The following is a 17,767-nucleotide window of genomic DNA, read 5'->3' on the forward strand; positions in this document are numbered from 1 at the left end:
GTTTTAATGAACTAATCTGTTAATCCCAGAGAGAAATTAAATTAATCCCTTTGAACCAAGGCTAATTGGGACAGCCATCTCTGTGGATGTCCCTAGATTTTGCCACGGATTTTAAGGTTTAAGGTTTTGCTGGTTTGTTTTTACCCTTCTCAGGAGTACTGTTGGTTCTGCATCATGATACCATTGCATTTATTGTAATTGTTCAGTTGGTAACCATACTTGCTAAATTAGATTAAGTGCAATTGAACTTTCCTTTTAGCTTGTTGATAAACATTTCTGTTTCACACACACCAAGACATGCCTTTCCTGCTTTTTTGAATAAAAGTGACAGAATGGTAGCTTGCTTTCACTGGGTTTGTTTATATATGAACTATGGGCTTAGATGCAACTCCATGTACCTGAGTGTACAAAGCAACCCCTAGTCCATGTTGGAGAAATAATTTTTGTCCTTAATGAGGAACTCTCTACTAGACAGACCAAACATTACCCAACTTACAGAGGCGTATGAGGGTGTTGCTATAGACTTGGAAACACCACCAGTCTTCTGACTTGAAAGCACTGTAACAACCATAGAGTTCAGTCCATAGAAAATATGTGAGGTTTTAAGAACAAACAACACAAGGTCAAAATTGGTGTTTGGTCTTACAGTAGAAGTATGGCTGAGCAGAACTCAGGATGCTTTGGCTGATGAAAATATCTCCCAACCTTTTCTGGAGAGCCCTGAAGTTCTTTAGAGAATGCTGGGGGAGAAAGTATAGGGGGCAACAAAGGTCTACTGAACCATATGCAGTATTAAACAAATCCAAATGTGCATTTAAGGAAAAAAAACCTGTCTGGTGACCTTATTTATATCAACTGGAGTCCTCTGTACCAATGAAAAAGAGATGTTTAGGACTGTCGTATAGATCTGCTTTGGTCCACTGGCAAATTATATATTTGTATGAATCAGAATGCCATCTGCAGTTACAGTACATTAGTTAAAATAAAATTACAAGGACTATCAATCCTGTTTCCAGTAGAAAGTGATCACCATCTGTGATCAGGAAGAATTTCCCTCCTTCTCCTCCATCTATGCAGTGGTACATAATTAATTGCATTATGGAAGATTTATATCCCTATAAATCAAGCAGGGATGTTTGCTCGCAGTAACTGTTAACATTGCTAAACCAATTTTTGTTTGTTTTTTGCAGCGTGGCAAATTGTTCCTATTAAAAGTTATGGTTTTGAACACTTAGAGCTATTATAAATGGCTGTAAAACAAAAATGTGTGACTAATAGTCTGATTCTATGAGCTGCTATGCTGAGGAGGTTTACGGTTGTAACTGTTAGAGAAAAAGGTCTTTGGGATGGGTGATGTCTCGTTCTGCCGGTGGTTCTGAACTGGTACCAACTGGAACAGATGCAGTCTTCTCAGCTACTCAGGATCAAAGTAACTTCCACACAGATTTTCACTCAAATAAGGGTTTATTGACTTTGTTGCTATTTACACTTTACAGCAAGCTACTATACATCTATTCTCTTTCAGAGTCCATACTAGAAGCTTGAATGTGACATCAGTCTTTGTTCTCTCAAATGATCAACGTTCCCACCAAGTGGACACACCTCTTTCCCATGAAGTCACCATGCTACACAGGAGCATAACAATAATACATTTGTTTATATTATGTCTCAGCACATGTCCTTGAAGACTTGCTCTTCCAGCCGAGGCTTTCTGGCCTGCAACAGGAACCATTTTAAACCTTAGTTAACCATTGCCACATCTGAACATTTTCCATACAAATTAGAAATATATTTTAACAGTAACTTGTTCCTCTTGAGCTGTTCCACACCCATGCTGTTTAAGAAGGGCCCATGATGCTCTAATTTCACATGTTATCATTTCTCCCTACCTCACTGGTGCTGATGCATTCTTGAACTGTTTTACCCTGGCTATATGAAATAATAAAGGAAGATTTACATTATTAGTGGTAGTTTCCACCACTACCCTGTCCACTCAACTCATTTGTACTTTATTGTCAGGATCTGAATATCTCTGAGTTTCTGCCATGCTTGCTTGTCATTTATGCTTTATGTGCTTTGCTTTATATTACTGGAATGATGACTTATGTCATAGTTTTGGTATTGCTGGGTAGAAAAATCATTTATCTGTTGGATTTGGGAAATGACATAAAAAGAGCCAATGTGACATAATGGTTTGATTGTTGGGCTATGACTCTGGAGATCAGTGTCTGGTTCCCTGTTCAGCTATGAAACACACTGCATGATCTTGGGCAAGTCACATGTTCTCAGCTTCAGAGGAAGGCAATGGCAAACCTCCTCTGAATAAATCTTGCCAAGAAAACTCTATGATATAGAAAACTCTATTGCCATAAGCTGGAAATGACTTGAAGGTGCATAACACACACAGAGTGATGTAAAAGGAAGGTAACAGGCATTGGGAGCTGACAAGGTCAGTTCTATGGGAATGTCTGTTATGATGAGAAGACACAGGGCTGTCCAGGGTAGAGAAATGTTTTGGTTCAGGGATGAATGGGGTTTGATGGCACAAAAAGGGTTGAATTGCTTTGTGCTTTTACTGTGTAAATTTAAATTGCTTTAGTCCTAACAACATTGCCATAATAATGTTGAACTACTTTAGTTTCTAAATAAATCTTATTGTTTTCGCACTGAACTTTGGATTTCTGAACTAAACTTGGCCAGTACATGACACTTATATAATCTTGAATGGTAATTGCCAAGTTTCTGATATACATGGCATTATCCTGTTCTCTTCACAGTAAACCAGGGATGGGAAAATTGGAAATATCTGAATCCTTTACTCTTCCTGTTTTCCACCTAATAAGGAAAATTTGCAGATGGCAATATGCTTAACTAGCTTAACTGTGCCATATTTGTTCATGCTCAAATATGGGCTTATTTAAAAAAAAACATTCTCTCTGTACAGAAAATCCCATTTTTTTCTGCCCCAAATATCTGTTTTCATGCCAAAAAATGATTTCATTAAGTGCCTCTGTGTGTCTATATATTTGCATGCAGAGCTAGTTCTAACTTGCTAATAGTGCCCAAAAATGGTTCAGTTTGGAAGGAGCATCTTACCACAGGGAAAAGTTATTTGGATTTTGAACTTTGTTCTCCACAGCCAACACATCTAACTCTACTAAGTCAAAACTACATGCTTTCATAATCAGGGAGTGCATTGGATCAATAACAAATGAGAACAGAAATCCTAATTGTGATCCTTAGATTGTATCGATGAAATTTCCCTCAGTTACTGAAACTGGTGTGGACATAATGGTACAGTTCAGCTTTTCCAAGAAATGAATGGTTTTCAGCTATGATATAATATGGTGCCCAGCCACTTGCAAGAAGAGAACAGTCTCCTTCTCCATGACAATTGCACCATCATGTTAATATATGCCTTGTGTCTTCATTTGATATTGATGCTTTCTGACAATTTTTGATGCTCTAAAGTATCATGTACCCTATTTTTGCCACTATACTAACCCAACAGGTAAATCATATCCATCAAAATATCTTCCCTGTTTTCTAGTCACATTTTGCTTTATGTATTCATCCTATATTAACTGTTAACATCCATTTCCATACATAATATTTGTGCAACAGAATTAAGGTTTTCAAAATAGTTCTTTGTGTGACGGGTGTTTAACAATTGCACAAGTAGGTATTAACTTACTTGTTACATTTCTTTCTTGCTTTTCCTCCAAGAAGGTCATGCCTCCCCACCTCATTTTAGCCTGTAAAGTAAATTTGATTGAGAGTTGATCACTGCTCCATGGTAATGGCTCGACTTAGGTCTCTTCACTCCAAGCTGAAAGCTAACCAGTGCAATTCTCTATATTGCTGCATATCTGTACTATACAGCAGGGATAGGCAACTGTGTCAAATCAGGGATCTGGGAACCATTTGTGGCCTCAGTAAGTTGCCTAGAATGCAAAAGAACAAAACAAAGCCCCACAAACAATAGCAAAAGTAGCTGTGTATCCACTTCTTATTTTGATGATAAAAGCCATTTGTTATGTTAAACACTGCAGATTATAATAGCAAAATATTTATAAAATATTCTTGCTCCTGGAAAACAGAGGAATGCTTTTAGGCCAGAAAAGCATAGTCCAGGGATATCAAGGGCTGCAAAAACAGCATATGGCTCCAAGATGACATTTTGTCCACCTCTGATTTTTCATCTGTATATGTGTGTCTGTGATGCTATACAGATTCACATGCTTGATCACAGTATCACTAAGCTTGATGTGGTAGCTAATGGGGCCAAAATAAAGATTACAGTAAGGTTTTGAACCCAATCTGTCAACTACTTCAATTGCCTCTAGAACAAACACTTTGGCTATCTCCCAAACAAGTGTCTCAAATGTATTTGTTGTTTGCTCTAAAATGTACATTTATGAATGATTTTTGACCAAATTTGACACTTGGACCCCAGCTGGCATCCCAATCAGTTTCATGAATGTTTGGACTGATTGGCAAACATTAGAGGTGTTTGGAGGTTTTGTTCTTTTTATAGAAAAATGCAGGCTAGAACATTTTGCATGAAAAAGGTACTACCAGTCAAACTTTGGATTCATTACAATAATAAAATAGTGGACATCAACATGGGCCCTGCTGGGTAAATGTCCTAATGTTGATGTAAGTCTAATATAAGATAACTTAGGTGCTGCATATCAGATTGATTTATTTGTTCCAGACAAAATTCTCTGAGCTAGAAAATATTTAATATTCTTTTATTTTTATTATTAATTTGGAATCATTAACTATCATTAACAACAGTACTGATACTATGATAATGCCATTAGCAGAGATGTTTTATTCTAACTGAGCATTACAATCAACCCTTAACAAATAATTTACTCAACCCTTAACAAATAATTTACTCCCACATTCTGAATTGCCTGTGCAGTTGAAAGGAGAGATATAAATATGGTTGTTGTTGTTGTTGTTGTTGTTGTTGTTTTTTAAAAAAAGAATTTTAAAACACACTTTAAGTGAGAGAATAGTGACAAAATTTCTGCTTGTGAAGGTTGAATTTTCATTATAGATGTTTTTGAAAATATATTCTTTGGAACATCAAATCATATTGTGATAAATATGGTCTACAAGCTTGCAGTACATCTTTTCTTAAACAATAGAGAGGAAAGTAGTGACAAAGAAATTGGCTCAGCAGTCATCCAATTTCACTTTGGCCTTTCTTAAAGTACAATTCCATTCTTCAATTGCAAGAAAAAACCTTCCCTGGACCCCCTTCATATGAAGAACTACAGGCCTGTATCCCAACTTTCATTTTTGAGCAAGGTGATTGAGAGGGCTGTCACCCTTCAACTCCAAGTCATCTTGAATGAAACGGATTATCTAGACCCATTTCAAACCGGTTTCAGGACAGGATATGGGGTGGGGACTACCATGGTTGCCCTGGCTGACGATCTTCGTCTAGGCATTGACAGAGGAAGCGTGACCCTGTTGGTGCTTCTAGACCTCTCAGTGGCCTTCGATACAATAGATCATGACAACCTCTTGGAACACTTGGGAGAGTTAGGAATCGGTGGCACTGCACTCCAGTGGTTCCGGTCCTTCCTCTCAGGTAGATTCCAGAGGGTGATGTCGGGGACAGTCGCTCCTTGAAAACAGGGCTTAAATGTGTCGTCCCTCAAGGCGCCATACTGTCTCCGATGCTATTCAACATTGATATGAAGCTGCTGGGGGAAATCATTCGCAGACATGGGGCAGGGTGTTATCAGTACACTGATGACACCCAAATATATTTCTCCATGTCCCGATCAGCAGCTATGACAATGGATGGCATTTCTCCCCTCAGTCAGTGTCTTGAAGGGGTAATGGGCTGGATGAGGAGAAACAAATTCAGGCTGAATCCAGACAAAATAGAAGTACTTACAGTAAGGGGCCCCAAACCAGATATAGGGTTGCAACCTTCAGTCCTAGATGGGGTCATGCTCTCCACAAAGGACTGTGTTCACAGTCTGGGTGTGCTCCTAGATTCGTCACTTCACATGAGAAATCAGGTGAATGCGACAATCAGGAGCACCTATTATCAGCTCCGGCTGATACGTCAGCTGTGACCTTTCCTGGAAGTAAAGGACCTAGAAACTGTTGTACATTCACTGGTAACTTCACAACCTGATTTCTGTAATGTGCTTTACATGAGGCTACCCTTGTGCCTAGTCCGGAAACTTCAACTAGTGCAAAATATGCCAGCCAGGCTGGTTGATGGAAAAACTAGGAGTGACCGAATAACACCCGTCCTAAAATCTCTTCGCTGGCTGCCTATTAGTTTCCAGGCACAGTACAATGTGTTAGTTATAACCTTTAAAGCCCTGCATGGCTTGGGCCCAACCTATTTGAGGGATCGCCTGCTCCCATATAATCCGCCCCGCACCCTCAGGTCCTCTGGGAGGAATCTATTGCAGCCTTTAAAAACCAGACTAACTGCTACCTCCCAGAGGGCCTTCTCTGCAATTTCTCCCAAACTATGGAATGGTCTACCAGACGAGATCCGTCAAATTGCCAGCTTAGACAGCTTTAAAGCTGTCAAGACAGATCACTTCCGGTAGGCCTTTCCTGAATAAAAGTGCCTGGCCACAGAATGACTGCCCCCCACATCATGTATTAGCCCACAACTCTGTCCTAGTTATATATATATAATATATATATGTGTGTGTGTGTGTGTGTGTGTGTGTGTGTTTCTGTTTTAATAGATATTTTAATTGTAACATGTTTAATCCTGTTTTAAGGGGGGGAATTTGGGACACAACGTTGTGAATGTGGATTTTAATGTGTTGTGAGCCGCTTTGATTGTCTTGTCACAGAAAAGCAGGATACAAATAAGTTTTATTTTTATTTTTTTATTATCTAATTTACCCTTTGTTGCTCTCTGTTAATTCCTCAGAGCAGTGCTTGTACCAAAAGTGTTAAAATATAATATAAAGGTGACTGCTACTCTGTCCCATAATTTTTGGCTTATGGGCTGCCATAAGGTTCTGTTCTTTAAAAAAAAACCAACATCATGCCACCAAGAGAAATTGTGGGTTGGATGTCTTAAAATATGTAGATGACACTCAGCTATATATCTTTTCAGAAATTCTGAATCAGTATCTAATAGCAGTTTTAGGCTGGCTAAAAAAATGGTGAACAAGCTAACCGTAAATCCGGTAAGATGCACTTGATGTTGTTTGACATCTTGAAATGGGTTATTTGATTAGTTTCTAGGTTGGGTTTCAATCCACCTAAAACCAGTTGGTGAGTACACCTGAATCCAATTTGAATGTCCCTTCATTTGAATGCCTAGTAACAGCAGACATTGAGTATATTCAATTAAAAACATAAAAATAAACTATACATCTTATTAAAACACAAAATGGATACAGAAAAATAATGAAAACATTAAAAAATGTACCATAATCATCTGTGTACAGAACAATATTAATCAGGTCTGGCCTGTGACACCTGTCATCATTTGATGAATTTTAAGTGCTGCTGCACAGAATCTAGCAATAAAGGATTAATATTTGAAAGCAACAGGAAATTATAAAATCGTCTTGTGTATTCTTGACATTTATGCAACAAGGGTGAAATGAGGCTAGTGTGGCTATGTCTCTAGTACAGACATTGAGTTACACATGTTCTGTTGTTTCTATATGACGAGACTCACAGGGACATTGTCTCTTGAACAATGCTCTTTAAGGACAGCTGAGGGGAGAGCATGATCATATATATTAGGAGATAATATTCCTACTTATAGGTGTACCACCACTATTATCTCCATTCTAAAAAACAGTCATGCCTAAGAATCAGTAATTTAAGCGTTCATTATTTGCCATCATCACAGACCTTTTTCTATACCAGAGACACCTGCTTTTGAAAAGCTTGCTTTCTAACACAGTTGTCACTTACTGACCCTGCCATCCCTTATGCTTTACTGAACTACCACTTCAGAGGCAGCATTTTTTGACAGGAAACACTACTTTCTGAAGTGTCAATTCAGCAAGGCAAAGGACTAATGAACTAGCATCAGCAAAGAGGAAACTGCAGTGAAGATGTTTTAAAACTGCAAACTCTTTTGATGATTTGAAGTAACAAAGACAATGAGGCAATTAAAGGATGCTTACTTTTGTTCCTTGCAGAAGAGATCTATTGGTAAATGTTCTCCATAGCCCTTGAAGAGTTGAGCAGATTATAATAAACCTGGCTGACCTTAAAGGCTGTTGCAAAGATTCCAGCTAAATAATGTATATTAAATGCTTTGGACATTTGAAAGTGCTGTAGAAATGGGAAGAAATGTCACTAGTGGCTGGTGCACATCAAGACAACACCCGACACACCATAATAAGTCTTATGGTCACCATAACTCAGAAACAACTTGAATATATATCACAACAACAAGTGAAGTTGGGCTTGTCCATGCCATTATATTTCCAGTTTCTGTGTATGGTTGTGAAGTCTGGTCAGTGCAGAAAGGATGAGAATCAGCTTATTTGAAACACGATGTTGGGTGAGAGTTCTATGGCTACCCTGAAATGCCAAACAAATAAATAAATAGGTTATAGAGCATATCAAGCATGAAGTCTCTCTAGTAGTCATGATGACTAAACTGAGACTATTGCACTTTAGACATATCATGAGAAGATATGACTCACTAGAAAAGGCAATGTTTGGTAAGATAGAAGGCAGTGTGGAAAAAAGACCACATTCCAGATGGATACCAAACATCAAAATAGACTCAATCAAGGAAGCCAAAGCCTTCAGTCTGCAAGACCTGAACAAGTCTGATGATGATAAAGTGAGTTAGAGGCCTCTCATTCATAAGGTATCCATAAGTTGAAGTTGACTCGATGGCAGTTAACAAGAAAAAAAAATGGAAAGGAGAGGTTTTCAGTTAACCCAGTCACCTAAAAATTAGTACAAAAATGTGAAAGACTACATTTAAAATTGTTGAATTCTGGAATAACTGAAGGCTAACACTGGGATGTGATGGGTTAACAGTTAAGACACTGACTCTGAAGATCTCGAGGTCGGCAGTTCAAAGTCCGGGTGTCGCATGACAGAGTGAGCTCCCATCACTAGTCTCAGCTTCTGCCAACTTAGCAGTTTGAAAGCATGTAAAAGTGCCTGTAGATAAATATGTACCATATATGAACAGTGTGATGCGGCAGCTAAAAAGGCCAATGCTATTTTATGCTGCATCAATAGAAGTATAGTGTCTAGATCAAGAGAAGTAATAGTGCCACTGTATTCTGCTCTGGTCAGGCCCCACCTAGAATATTGTGTCCAGTTCTGGGCACCACAATTCAGAAAGGACATTGAGAAACTGGAGCGTGTCCAAAGGAGGGCGACAAAAATGGTGAAGGGTCTGGAAACCATGCCCTATGAGGAACGCCTTAGGGAGCTGGGGATGTTTAGCCTGGAGAAAAGAAGGTTAAGAGGTGATATGATCGCCCTGTTTAAATATTTGAAAGGATGTCATATTGAGGAGGGAGCAAGCTTGTTTTCTGCTGCTCCAGAGAACAGGACCCGGAACAATGGATGCAAGCTACAGGAAAAGAGATTCCACCTGAACATTAGGAGGAACTTCCTGACAGTAAGGGCTGTTCGACAGTGGAATGCACTCCCTCGGAGGGTGATAGAGTCTCCTTCCTTGGAGGTCTTTAAACAGAGGCTCGATGGCCATCTGTCCGGGATGCTTTGATTTGGATTTCCTGCATGGCAGGGGGTTGGACTGGATGGCCCTAGTGGTCTCTTCCAACTCTATGATTCTATGATTCTATACCACTTTGATGGGCAGGTCATGCTGGCCACATGAGCACAGAATCACCTCTGACAATGCTGGCTCCCTCAGCTTAATAACGGAGGTGAGCAACAGTCCTTACAGTCAGACACAACTAGAAAATCATGTCAAAGGGGAAACCTTTACCTTTTTAACACTGGTACATATTTCAGAAACAAAAACTATTATCCCTAACTTGTCAGACAGACAAACAATCTCAGTTGTGTGTTGTTGTTGACACTGCTTTGTGAATGTTTATAGTGATTATTTTCCATTTAAAAACTTACTTATATACTGTAATTATTGAGTCTATATATTTGTGTTTTACTTTTATTTTGCTCTGACCTGTCTGTTTATATTTTTATTCTCTAAAATAACTTGTGACCAGAAAACAGAAACATGGTAAACATGGTGAGCCAAACTTTGCCTGATTTGGATTATAAAAGTGTTTGCTTGATTTAGAGCACCACTGATAAAAACTGAGGCGCGTTACAGACTGCCCCTTTGGGGCGGCCTGTAGGCGCACATTTCCCCACCGGATCGGGGCCTCAGCGGCCAGAGCAGCAGCCACTGAAGCCCCGATCCACCGTTTTCCAGGCTGCGGGGAAGCGGCAAAAGGCCCCTTCCCCGCAGCCTGGAAAGGAGTGTCCTTGGGGCTTCAAGTCCCAAGGACTCCCCGCGGCGGCGGGGAGAAGGAGAAAGGGGCCATTTGGCCCCTTTCTCCTTTGGTCCGCTGGGCGCAGCCGTCTGAAGGCTATGCCCAGCAGACCAAACCAGGAAGGAGCTCGAAAACGGAGCTCCTTCCAGGGTCGCGGAAAGGGCGCCCTAGGTGCACTGCCGCAACCCCAATAAGTCACAACCGCGCCACCTTGTTTGGAGGTGGCGCAGTCGTCACGTATCGATGGCGGCAGCCATGTGGAACGGCTGTCACCATTTTGTGCGCACAGAGCGTGCACTAGGGTTAGGGTGGTGCGGAAGCACCACTCCGTCTTATCCCTAGTACGCGCTCCGCGCGTACTTTTTAGCCTGTCTGTAACAGGCCTGAGTTTCTTGATAAGGTCTGATTCAGTAGTTTCATGCTAAGACTTTCTTTGCTATTCTTTTATTCAAAAGACATTTTAATATCAGCAACTGGGAGTCAGAAATGTTCTCCTACTGGTTCCTGAATATTGTCCTTTCTGGTGTCAAATTTGTGTTCAGTTATTCTGTTGTATAGAGACTGCTTATTTGTCCTATGTATAATGCAGACGGACATTGCTGACAAGATACATTAATTAGTGCCAAAAAACCTCTTTGGAGTTTTAGCAGCAACAAACAAATAGGGACACCCCTCTGGAAATAAGTAAGGACAACATACTGTCACCATTCATCCATTCTTTTCCCCCCATTTGTTTCATGTGTTTCCACCCACTAGCAAGACAGGAAACAGTCCCTTGGAGGAGACGCTGGCCTTTATGAGTAGGACAAAGATAAATAATCTTTCAGCATATACTTCAATTGCCTTCAAAACGTATAATACTTTCTAGGTTGTTTACCATGCTGATTTTCTGTGGGGAAAACAGACTGAATTTACTTCAGAAACTGAAAATGGAGTTGCATCACCCCTCTGTTCATATCACTGGCAACCTTGCTACAGCCTATGAGACATTTAGTTTTTCAAAGTTTTTGAGATATTGTTATACATTACCATAAGAAAGCTCTGCGGTACAGTGGTACCCCGGGATACGAATGCGCCGCCTTACGAAATTTCCGGGTTACGAAAAAAATCCATAGAAAAAAACTGTTCCGGGTTACGAAGGTTATTTCGGGTTACGAAAAAATTTTTGGTGCTTTTCGGCGCTATTTCGCATGAAATCGCGGCTTTTCCCCATTAGCGCCTATGGCTTTTTCGGCTTACGAAGGATTTCGGGTTACGAACGCGGCGGCGGAACGAATTATTTTCGTAACCCGGGGTACCACTGTAGTTGGAAATCCAACATGCATTTACCCCAGTGATTAGATTAAATTCCACACTTTGACAAAACTGAATAATCACAGTATAGTCAGAAGTAGAAATGGAAAGAACATTTGAATTAAAACAAAAAGCTGGAAAGCATTTCTCAGGTGTCAGGAAATCCTGACTGGAACAATCTAGGACTGGAAAGAATCTTTGCATTTTAAGACTTATTCTACACAAAATTCATATGTAATTTTGCACACAAAAAACCTGCATTTTCTGTGTCTGTGCAGGGAACATCCTGTTCTGCACAGCAAATAATATTATGAAAAAATATTTTTGCATTGAGTGACTCCTGAATTTGCAAATAGTCTTCAAAAACTGCAGTTTATTTATGGGATTTCCATCCCACCTTTCATCCAAACTGGAATTCAAGGCATAGTGGGAGGAAACAGCTAAAATCAGTTTCTCTCAATAATAATGAAGAACTGCATTAGTTGTTCAAAAACAATGTTTATACAGAAACATCAAGGTTACAAAACACTTACCTATGCAGGATCTACATGCATACTATGTCATATTTAAAAATATTTATCGTATACTGAACAACATGTGTTAATATGAAAAGGTAAGGCATAAAAATGTTGGTTTAATATGAGCCAGTGCATGGCATCAGGTACTTTTAAATAGAAAACTGGCTATGGAGAGTAACTGCATGCGTAACTGCTTTGTCCTTGGCCATGTCACATTGAAATCAGGTCTAACAGATATGATTAATACACTGACATTTCCTAGCTTAAAATTACACTTATTTTTAAAACAGGCAAAAAAATGAAAAGGATTCTTGCTTTGAAAATATAAAAGTTGTAATATGTAGACGCATTAAGATTTAATGGGAAAACATATCCATTACATTTTTTCTCCACAATGTTTTCATCAGCCACAATGTATTTGATCTGTGCCCAAGTAAGAAGTACATTTCTTCCCATTTTTATCAGCTTATCTTTTATTTTGTAGGACCTCCAGGATGGAATTGGTGGACAGCAAGCTGTTGTCAGAATTTTGAACTTAACCGGAGAGGAGGTTATTGAGCAGTCATCAACAGCAGATGCTAGCGTGTTGAAGGAAAAATTGGGCAGCCTGAACTTTCGGTGGAAGGAAGTCTGCAGACAGTTGGCTGAGAAAAAAAAGAGGTAAGCTAGCATAGCAATTACATTTTGAGAAGCCAAGCTAAATCTTAATAAGACCAAAAATATCTTTTATTAGAGTTTTAGTATTGCTATTATATATGGATTTACAGATTATGAGATTCATTTCTGTGAACTGATGAGCAAACAAAATATCCATAGTATCATGATAATTGTGTTTATTTATAAATTTGATGAAGAAATGCAAATACAATTAATGCCAAGAGAGTCACCAATAAATATAGATGATCCCTTTATATATTTAAAATACATCTCTTCCCAGTCCTTGAACTTGCATTGAGGAGCAGCATTTTTGAGCTGTTGGGGTTCTACTAAAGGAGCCAGGAATCTGCAGGTTAAATGGAGGAGGGATTTTACCACCAGGAGAAGAACATTTTGAAAAAATGATTGACTGTGCCAATTTCAAGTTTATTTTTAGTACTTTCTATTTATGTCTTTTGTATTTTGACAAAAGTGGTAAATAAAGCAAGTATAACACTCATATTTATTCATACCTTTAAAGACAAATCAGCTGCTCTTGAGGTTTTTTCAATAGGGAAAAGGATATTTTGTACAATTCCCTGAGCTGAATCCAGACTATGCTGATTGAATTTGATTCCACTGAAATCAGTAATAGTGATTAAATTGGCCAACTGAGATTAATGTAACTTCTAACGAGCTAAATTAGACTGAATATAACACTGAGTATACATGCAGTCATGTATACTGGGAGTAAGTAACGTTCTCTGAAATTGGTGGGACTTACTACAATGCACATGTTAGTGAAACACCTTCATAAACAAAGCTTTCAGTTTTGTTTAGATAATGTTTATTTGGAAATGGGTCCATCAAACTCAAGTGAGGCTGGCTTAATCAGAAGACTGGGCTGCAAATCATATATCCTTATCTGTATAGCTTTAGCTGTACCTTTGATTCACTATTAAAAGCAGGTTGATTTAAATTTTGTCATTGACTACTATCTGGTCTTGTCACTAGTTTTTAGAATGCTTCAAATTAAAATATTTCTCCCAGTCACTTTGCCCTTTTCTAGCTTCAAAGCAAATAAACCATAAGTGTATCTGGTCTGAATTAACATAGTAAAAACAAAAAGCAACACAACGAAAATATGTCAATAGAAGCAAAGTACTGAATCTAATTTATGTGAGACTGGTGACTGGCAGTATAAGAGGCACTCCTGGAAATCTCTGCAGTCATCTTTTCAAGAAATTACTATGATTTTAAGAGAGGTTTTTCTGTTGGTTGCTTTAAAGATTGAAACACAATCTCTGTGGCTTTAAAAAAAACACTTGGTAAAAAGCACTTGTGAGAAAAAATAGAGTTGTGTTTCCCATTTTCTTTGCAAGGCCTTCACTTATCTCACTCCACCCCTTTATGCTATGAATGTGTTGTGGAGGCTCATAGTAATTTTGCATGCTTCCTTTGCTGTTAACACTGATGATCCTTAGCGGCTGTGCACACGAGTCATAAAGGCTGGCCTGGGGCTGGAGTCAGGGCATGGCATCCATGTAACACATGCCCCAACTCCACCACGTGCTGCTCCACATGGTGCAGTGCCAAAGTAGTGCCTTAAAGCTGCAGCTATAGCACCCTTTCCAGGGCGCAAAAAGGAGCTGCTTTTTGCTGTTCCTTTTTGCACCCTGGAAAGGCCAGATTGGGGCCATGGCGTGCAGTTGCCGCAGCCCCAATCTGGCACAGCTGGAGGTGGTCTGCACAGCCTCTTAGTTTCATTGAGAAGAAGCTTGAAATTATAGGTATTTTGTGCAAAAGGAAGGGCAACATGAAAGAGTGTTGTTGAATTAACCTTTTTTTTTTCATTTGGAATGAGCGAAACACCGATCATGCCAAAAGTAAACCGCATCAAGTGACAAGTACAGTGCTAAATCTGGTGCATACAGATTTATTTCTGGGGCATCCTCAAATAATTGATGCTAACATTTCATATTTTGTAATTATTGGGAGTCTATTATCTTTATTTATCACACAAAACTATTATTTGCTCACCAACTCATTAAATAACGAGACCAGACACAGAGAACTGGGTTATAAAATGGGCAACTTTATTAAAATTCAACCTATTTAACTTTATTTCTTGAGAACTGCAAGCCCAGGGGGGAGAACCTTGTGCAGGAACAGCTGGCGGATGGTCTGCTCCAAGACCAGTTCTCCAGCTTCCAAAAAGAGCGAAAACACCTGAGCACCAAGGGCAATCCACACTATGGGTTGCTCCCTGGCCGGCCCTCATCCGGAAGGCCAACCCAAGACTTCCCACTTAACTCTCAAGACTTAAGTGAGGGTTTGAATCTCAAGCCTGCCCCAAGGTAAGTCTCTTTCCCTTCGTGTTTAGTCTCAAGACGTAAACCTCCATTCCAGAGACCCACCTTCACCCTTTAGGAGGGTGCCGAGGTGCTCACCGAACCGACTATCTCCCCCCGCCTATGCCTGAGGCCTATTTATGGCCACACCCTAAGCCAATCGTCCAATTCCTCATCCAGCAGTGTAGGGTAGGCAAAAAACCCTTGGGAAAACAAGGACAGAAATTCCTACCCGGCTCTGAAGCAACCAGAATGAATCTTACACTGTCGTCGAGGTAAGTAAGTAAGTAAAATTTTATTTGTATACCGCCTTTCTAAGACCAAGGCGGTTTCCAGCATTCCACATAACAATAACAATATGACAATATGTCAATCTAAACAGTATAAAATCACAGAAACATAACATTAAAAACCATATACAATAAAAACAATAAAAATCACCACTCATGCCAGCTGACGTGCTGACGAAGGGGGCGAGGAGAGAATACTTCAGCGGTCAGAGAGTCAGGGGTAAGCCTGCTCAAATAGGAATGTTTTTAACCCCTTCCTAAACTGAGTAAGGGAGGCGGCTGAGCGGAGCTCAAAGGGCAGCGTGTTCCAGAAGCTGGGGGCCGAGATGGAAAAGGCCCTTCTAGTAGTAGCCACTAATCTGGCCTCTGGAACCCTTAGCAATTGCTGCCCAGTTGATCTGAGTGTGCGGGGCGGATTGTACGGAGAGAGGCGGTCCTCTACGTACCCTGGGCCCAAGCCATTTAGGGCTTTATAGGTAACAACCAACACCTTGTATTGCGCCCGGAAGCGAATAGGCAGCCAATGTAGGTCTTTAAGGACCGATGTTATATGACTGGCCCTGGAGCTGCCAGTGAACAGTCGTGCTGCCATATTCTGCACTAACTGCAGCTTCCGGGTATGGTACAAGGGCTGCCCCATGTAGAGCGCATTGCAGAAATCCAAAGAGAGGTTACCAGAGCATGTACTACAGTTTCAAGGTCCCTCTGGCCCAGGTAGGGACGCAGTTGGCGTATCAACCAAAGCTGATAACAAGTGCTCCTGACTGTTGCACTCACCTGAGATGTAAGGTGAAGCGACGAGTCAAGGAGCACCCCCAAACTGCGTATCGAGTCCTTCACAGGAAGCGTGATCCCGTTCAGGACAGGTGGAACCACCGCCATTCCCGGACCAGGGGAACCTATCACGAGTACTTCCGTTTTCTCTGGATTCAGGCTGAGTCTGTTTTCCCTCATCCAGCCCATTACCGACTCCAGACAGGCCACAAGAGGAGAGATGCCATCCCCGGTCACTGCATCAGTCGGAGACATAGAGAAAACTATTTGGGTGTCATCAGCGTACTGATAACCCCGCGCCCCATGTCTCCGGATGATCTCTCCCAGCGGTTTCATGTAAATGTTAAATAGCATGGGAGACAGAATGGCCCCCTGAGGGACCCCAGTTTTAAGGGGTCTCTCATCGGAGCACACGTCTCCCAGCTGCACCATCTGGGACCTCCCCGAGAGGTAGGAACGGAACCACTGGAGTGCAGTGCCCCCGATCCCCACCTCTGCGAGGCGCCCCAGAAGGATACCATGGTGTATGGTATCGAAAGCCGCTGAGATGTCCAAGAGCACCAACAGGGACACGCTTCCCCTGTCGATGCCCAGACGGAGATCATCGACCAAGGCGACCATGGCCGTCTCAACCCCGTAACCCGCCCGGAAGCCAGTTTGAAATGGGTCCAGATAATCCGTTTCATCCAAGACCGCCTGAAGCTGGATCGCAACCGCTCTCTCGATCACCTTTCCCAGAAATGGTAGCAGCGAAACAGGCCGATAATTATTGTGTACCAGGGGGTCAAGGGAGGGCTTTTTTAGCAGAAGTCTTACTATGGCCAATTTTAAGCTCGATGGAAATTGCCCATCCCTCAAAGATGTATTAATAATCCCGTGTAATATTAAAGTTACTGCCGGTCCCCCCTGAGCCGCTAGCCATGAGGGACAGGGATCAAGGGAGCAGGTTATCTTCCTAACACTTCTAAGGAACTTGTCCACACTCTCGGTACTCACAGACTCAAAATGATCCAGTATAACCGAGTCCATGGAGGCTCTGGACACCTCTATTCTGGTTTCTGCTCTAACGCTGGCATCGAGACCTTCCCTTATCCGAGAGGTTTTATCCGCGAAGAAGTTGTTAAATTGGTCACAGCAGGCCTTAGTTGGTTTAAGGATCGGGTTCGGGGCAGGAGGGAGCTGAGTTAGTTCCCTCACCACCCTGAACAGATCTGCTGGATGCGACTCCACGGATGCGATACGTACGCCAAAGAACGATTCCTTTGCCGCATCTATCGCCTCTCCATAGTCGTCAAAAAGACGGTCTAGGAGAGCCTTGTTGGGTAAGCGTTGGTGTTTCCGCCAGACATGCTCTAGCCGTCGCAGCACCCGCTTCCTTGCCCGGAGATCTTCCGTATACCAGGGCTTCTTTTTGGAAGCAGGCCTGAGAGGACGCTTGGGAG

The 17,767-nt window shown here is 41.1% G+C and overlaps 1 protein-coding gene across 13 annotated transcripts in view; it reads left to right on the forward strand.

Annotated features, from left to right (window-relative positions):
- DMD (dystrophin) overlaps window positions 1–17,767 on the forward strand; it is a 1,477,396-nt gene that overhangs the window by 963,295 nt on the left and 496,334 nt on the right. For all 13 annotated transcript variants that reach the window (XM_042458881.1, XM_042458877.1, XM_042458883.1 and 10 more), the window contains one exon: window positions 12,759–12,934. In XM_042458881.1, the coding sequence (XP_042314815.1) occupies window positions 12,759–12,934 (176 nt within the window). The remainder of the gene's footprint in view (window positions 1–12,758; window positions 12,935–17,767) is intronic.

This window comes from Sceloporus undulatus, chromosome 3, assembly GCF_019175285.1.
Source record: "Sceloporus undulatus isolate JIND9_A2432 ecotype Alabama chromosome 3, SceUnd_v1.1, whole genome shotgun sequence".
NCBI lineage: Eukaryota > Metazoa > Chordata > Lepidosauria > Squamata > Phrynosomatidae > Sceloporus > Sceloporus undulatus.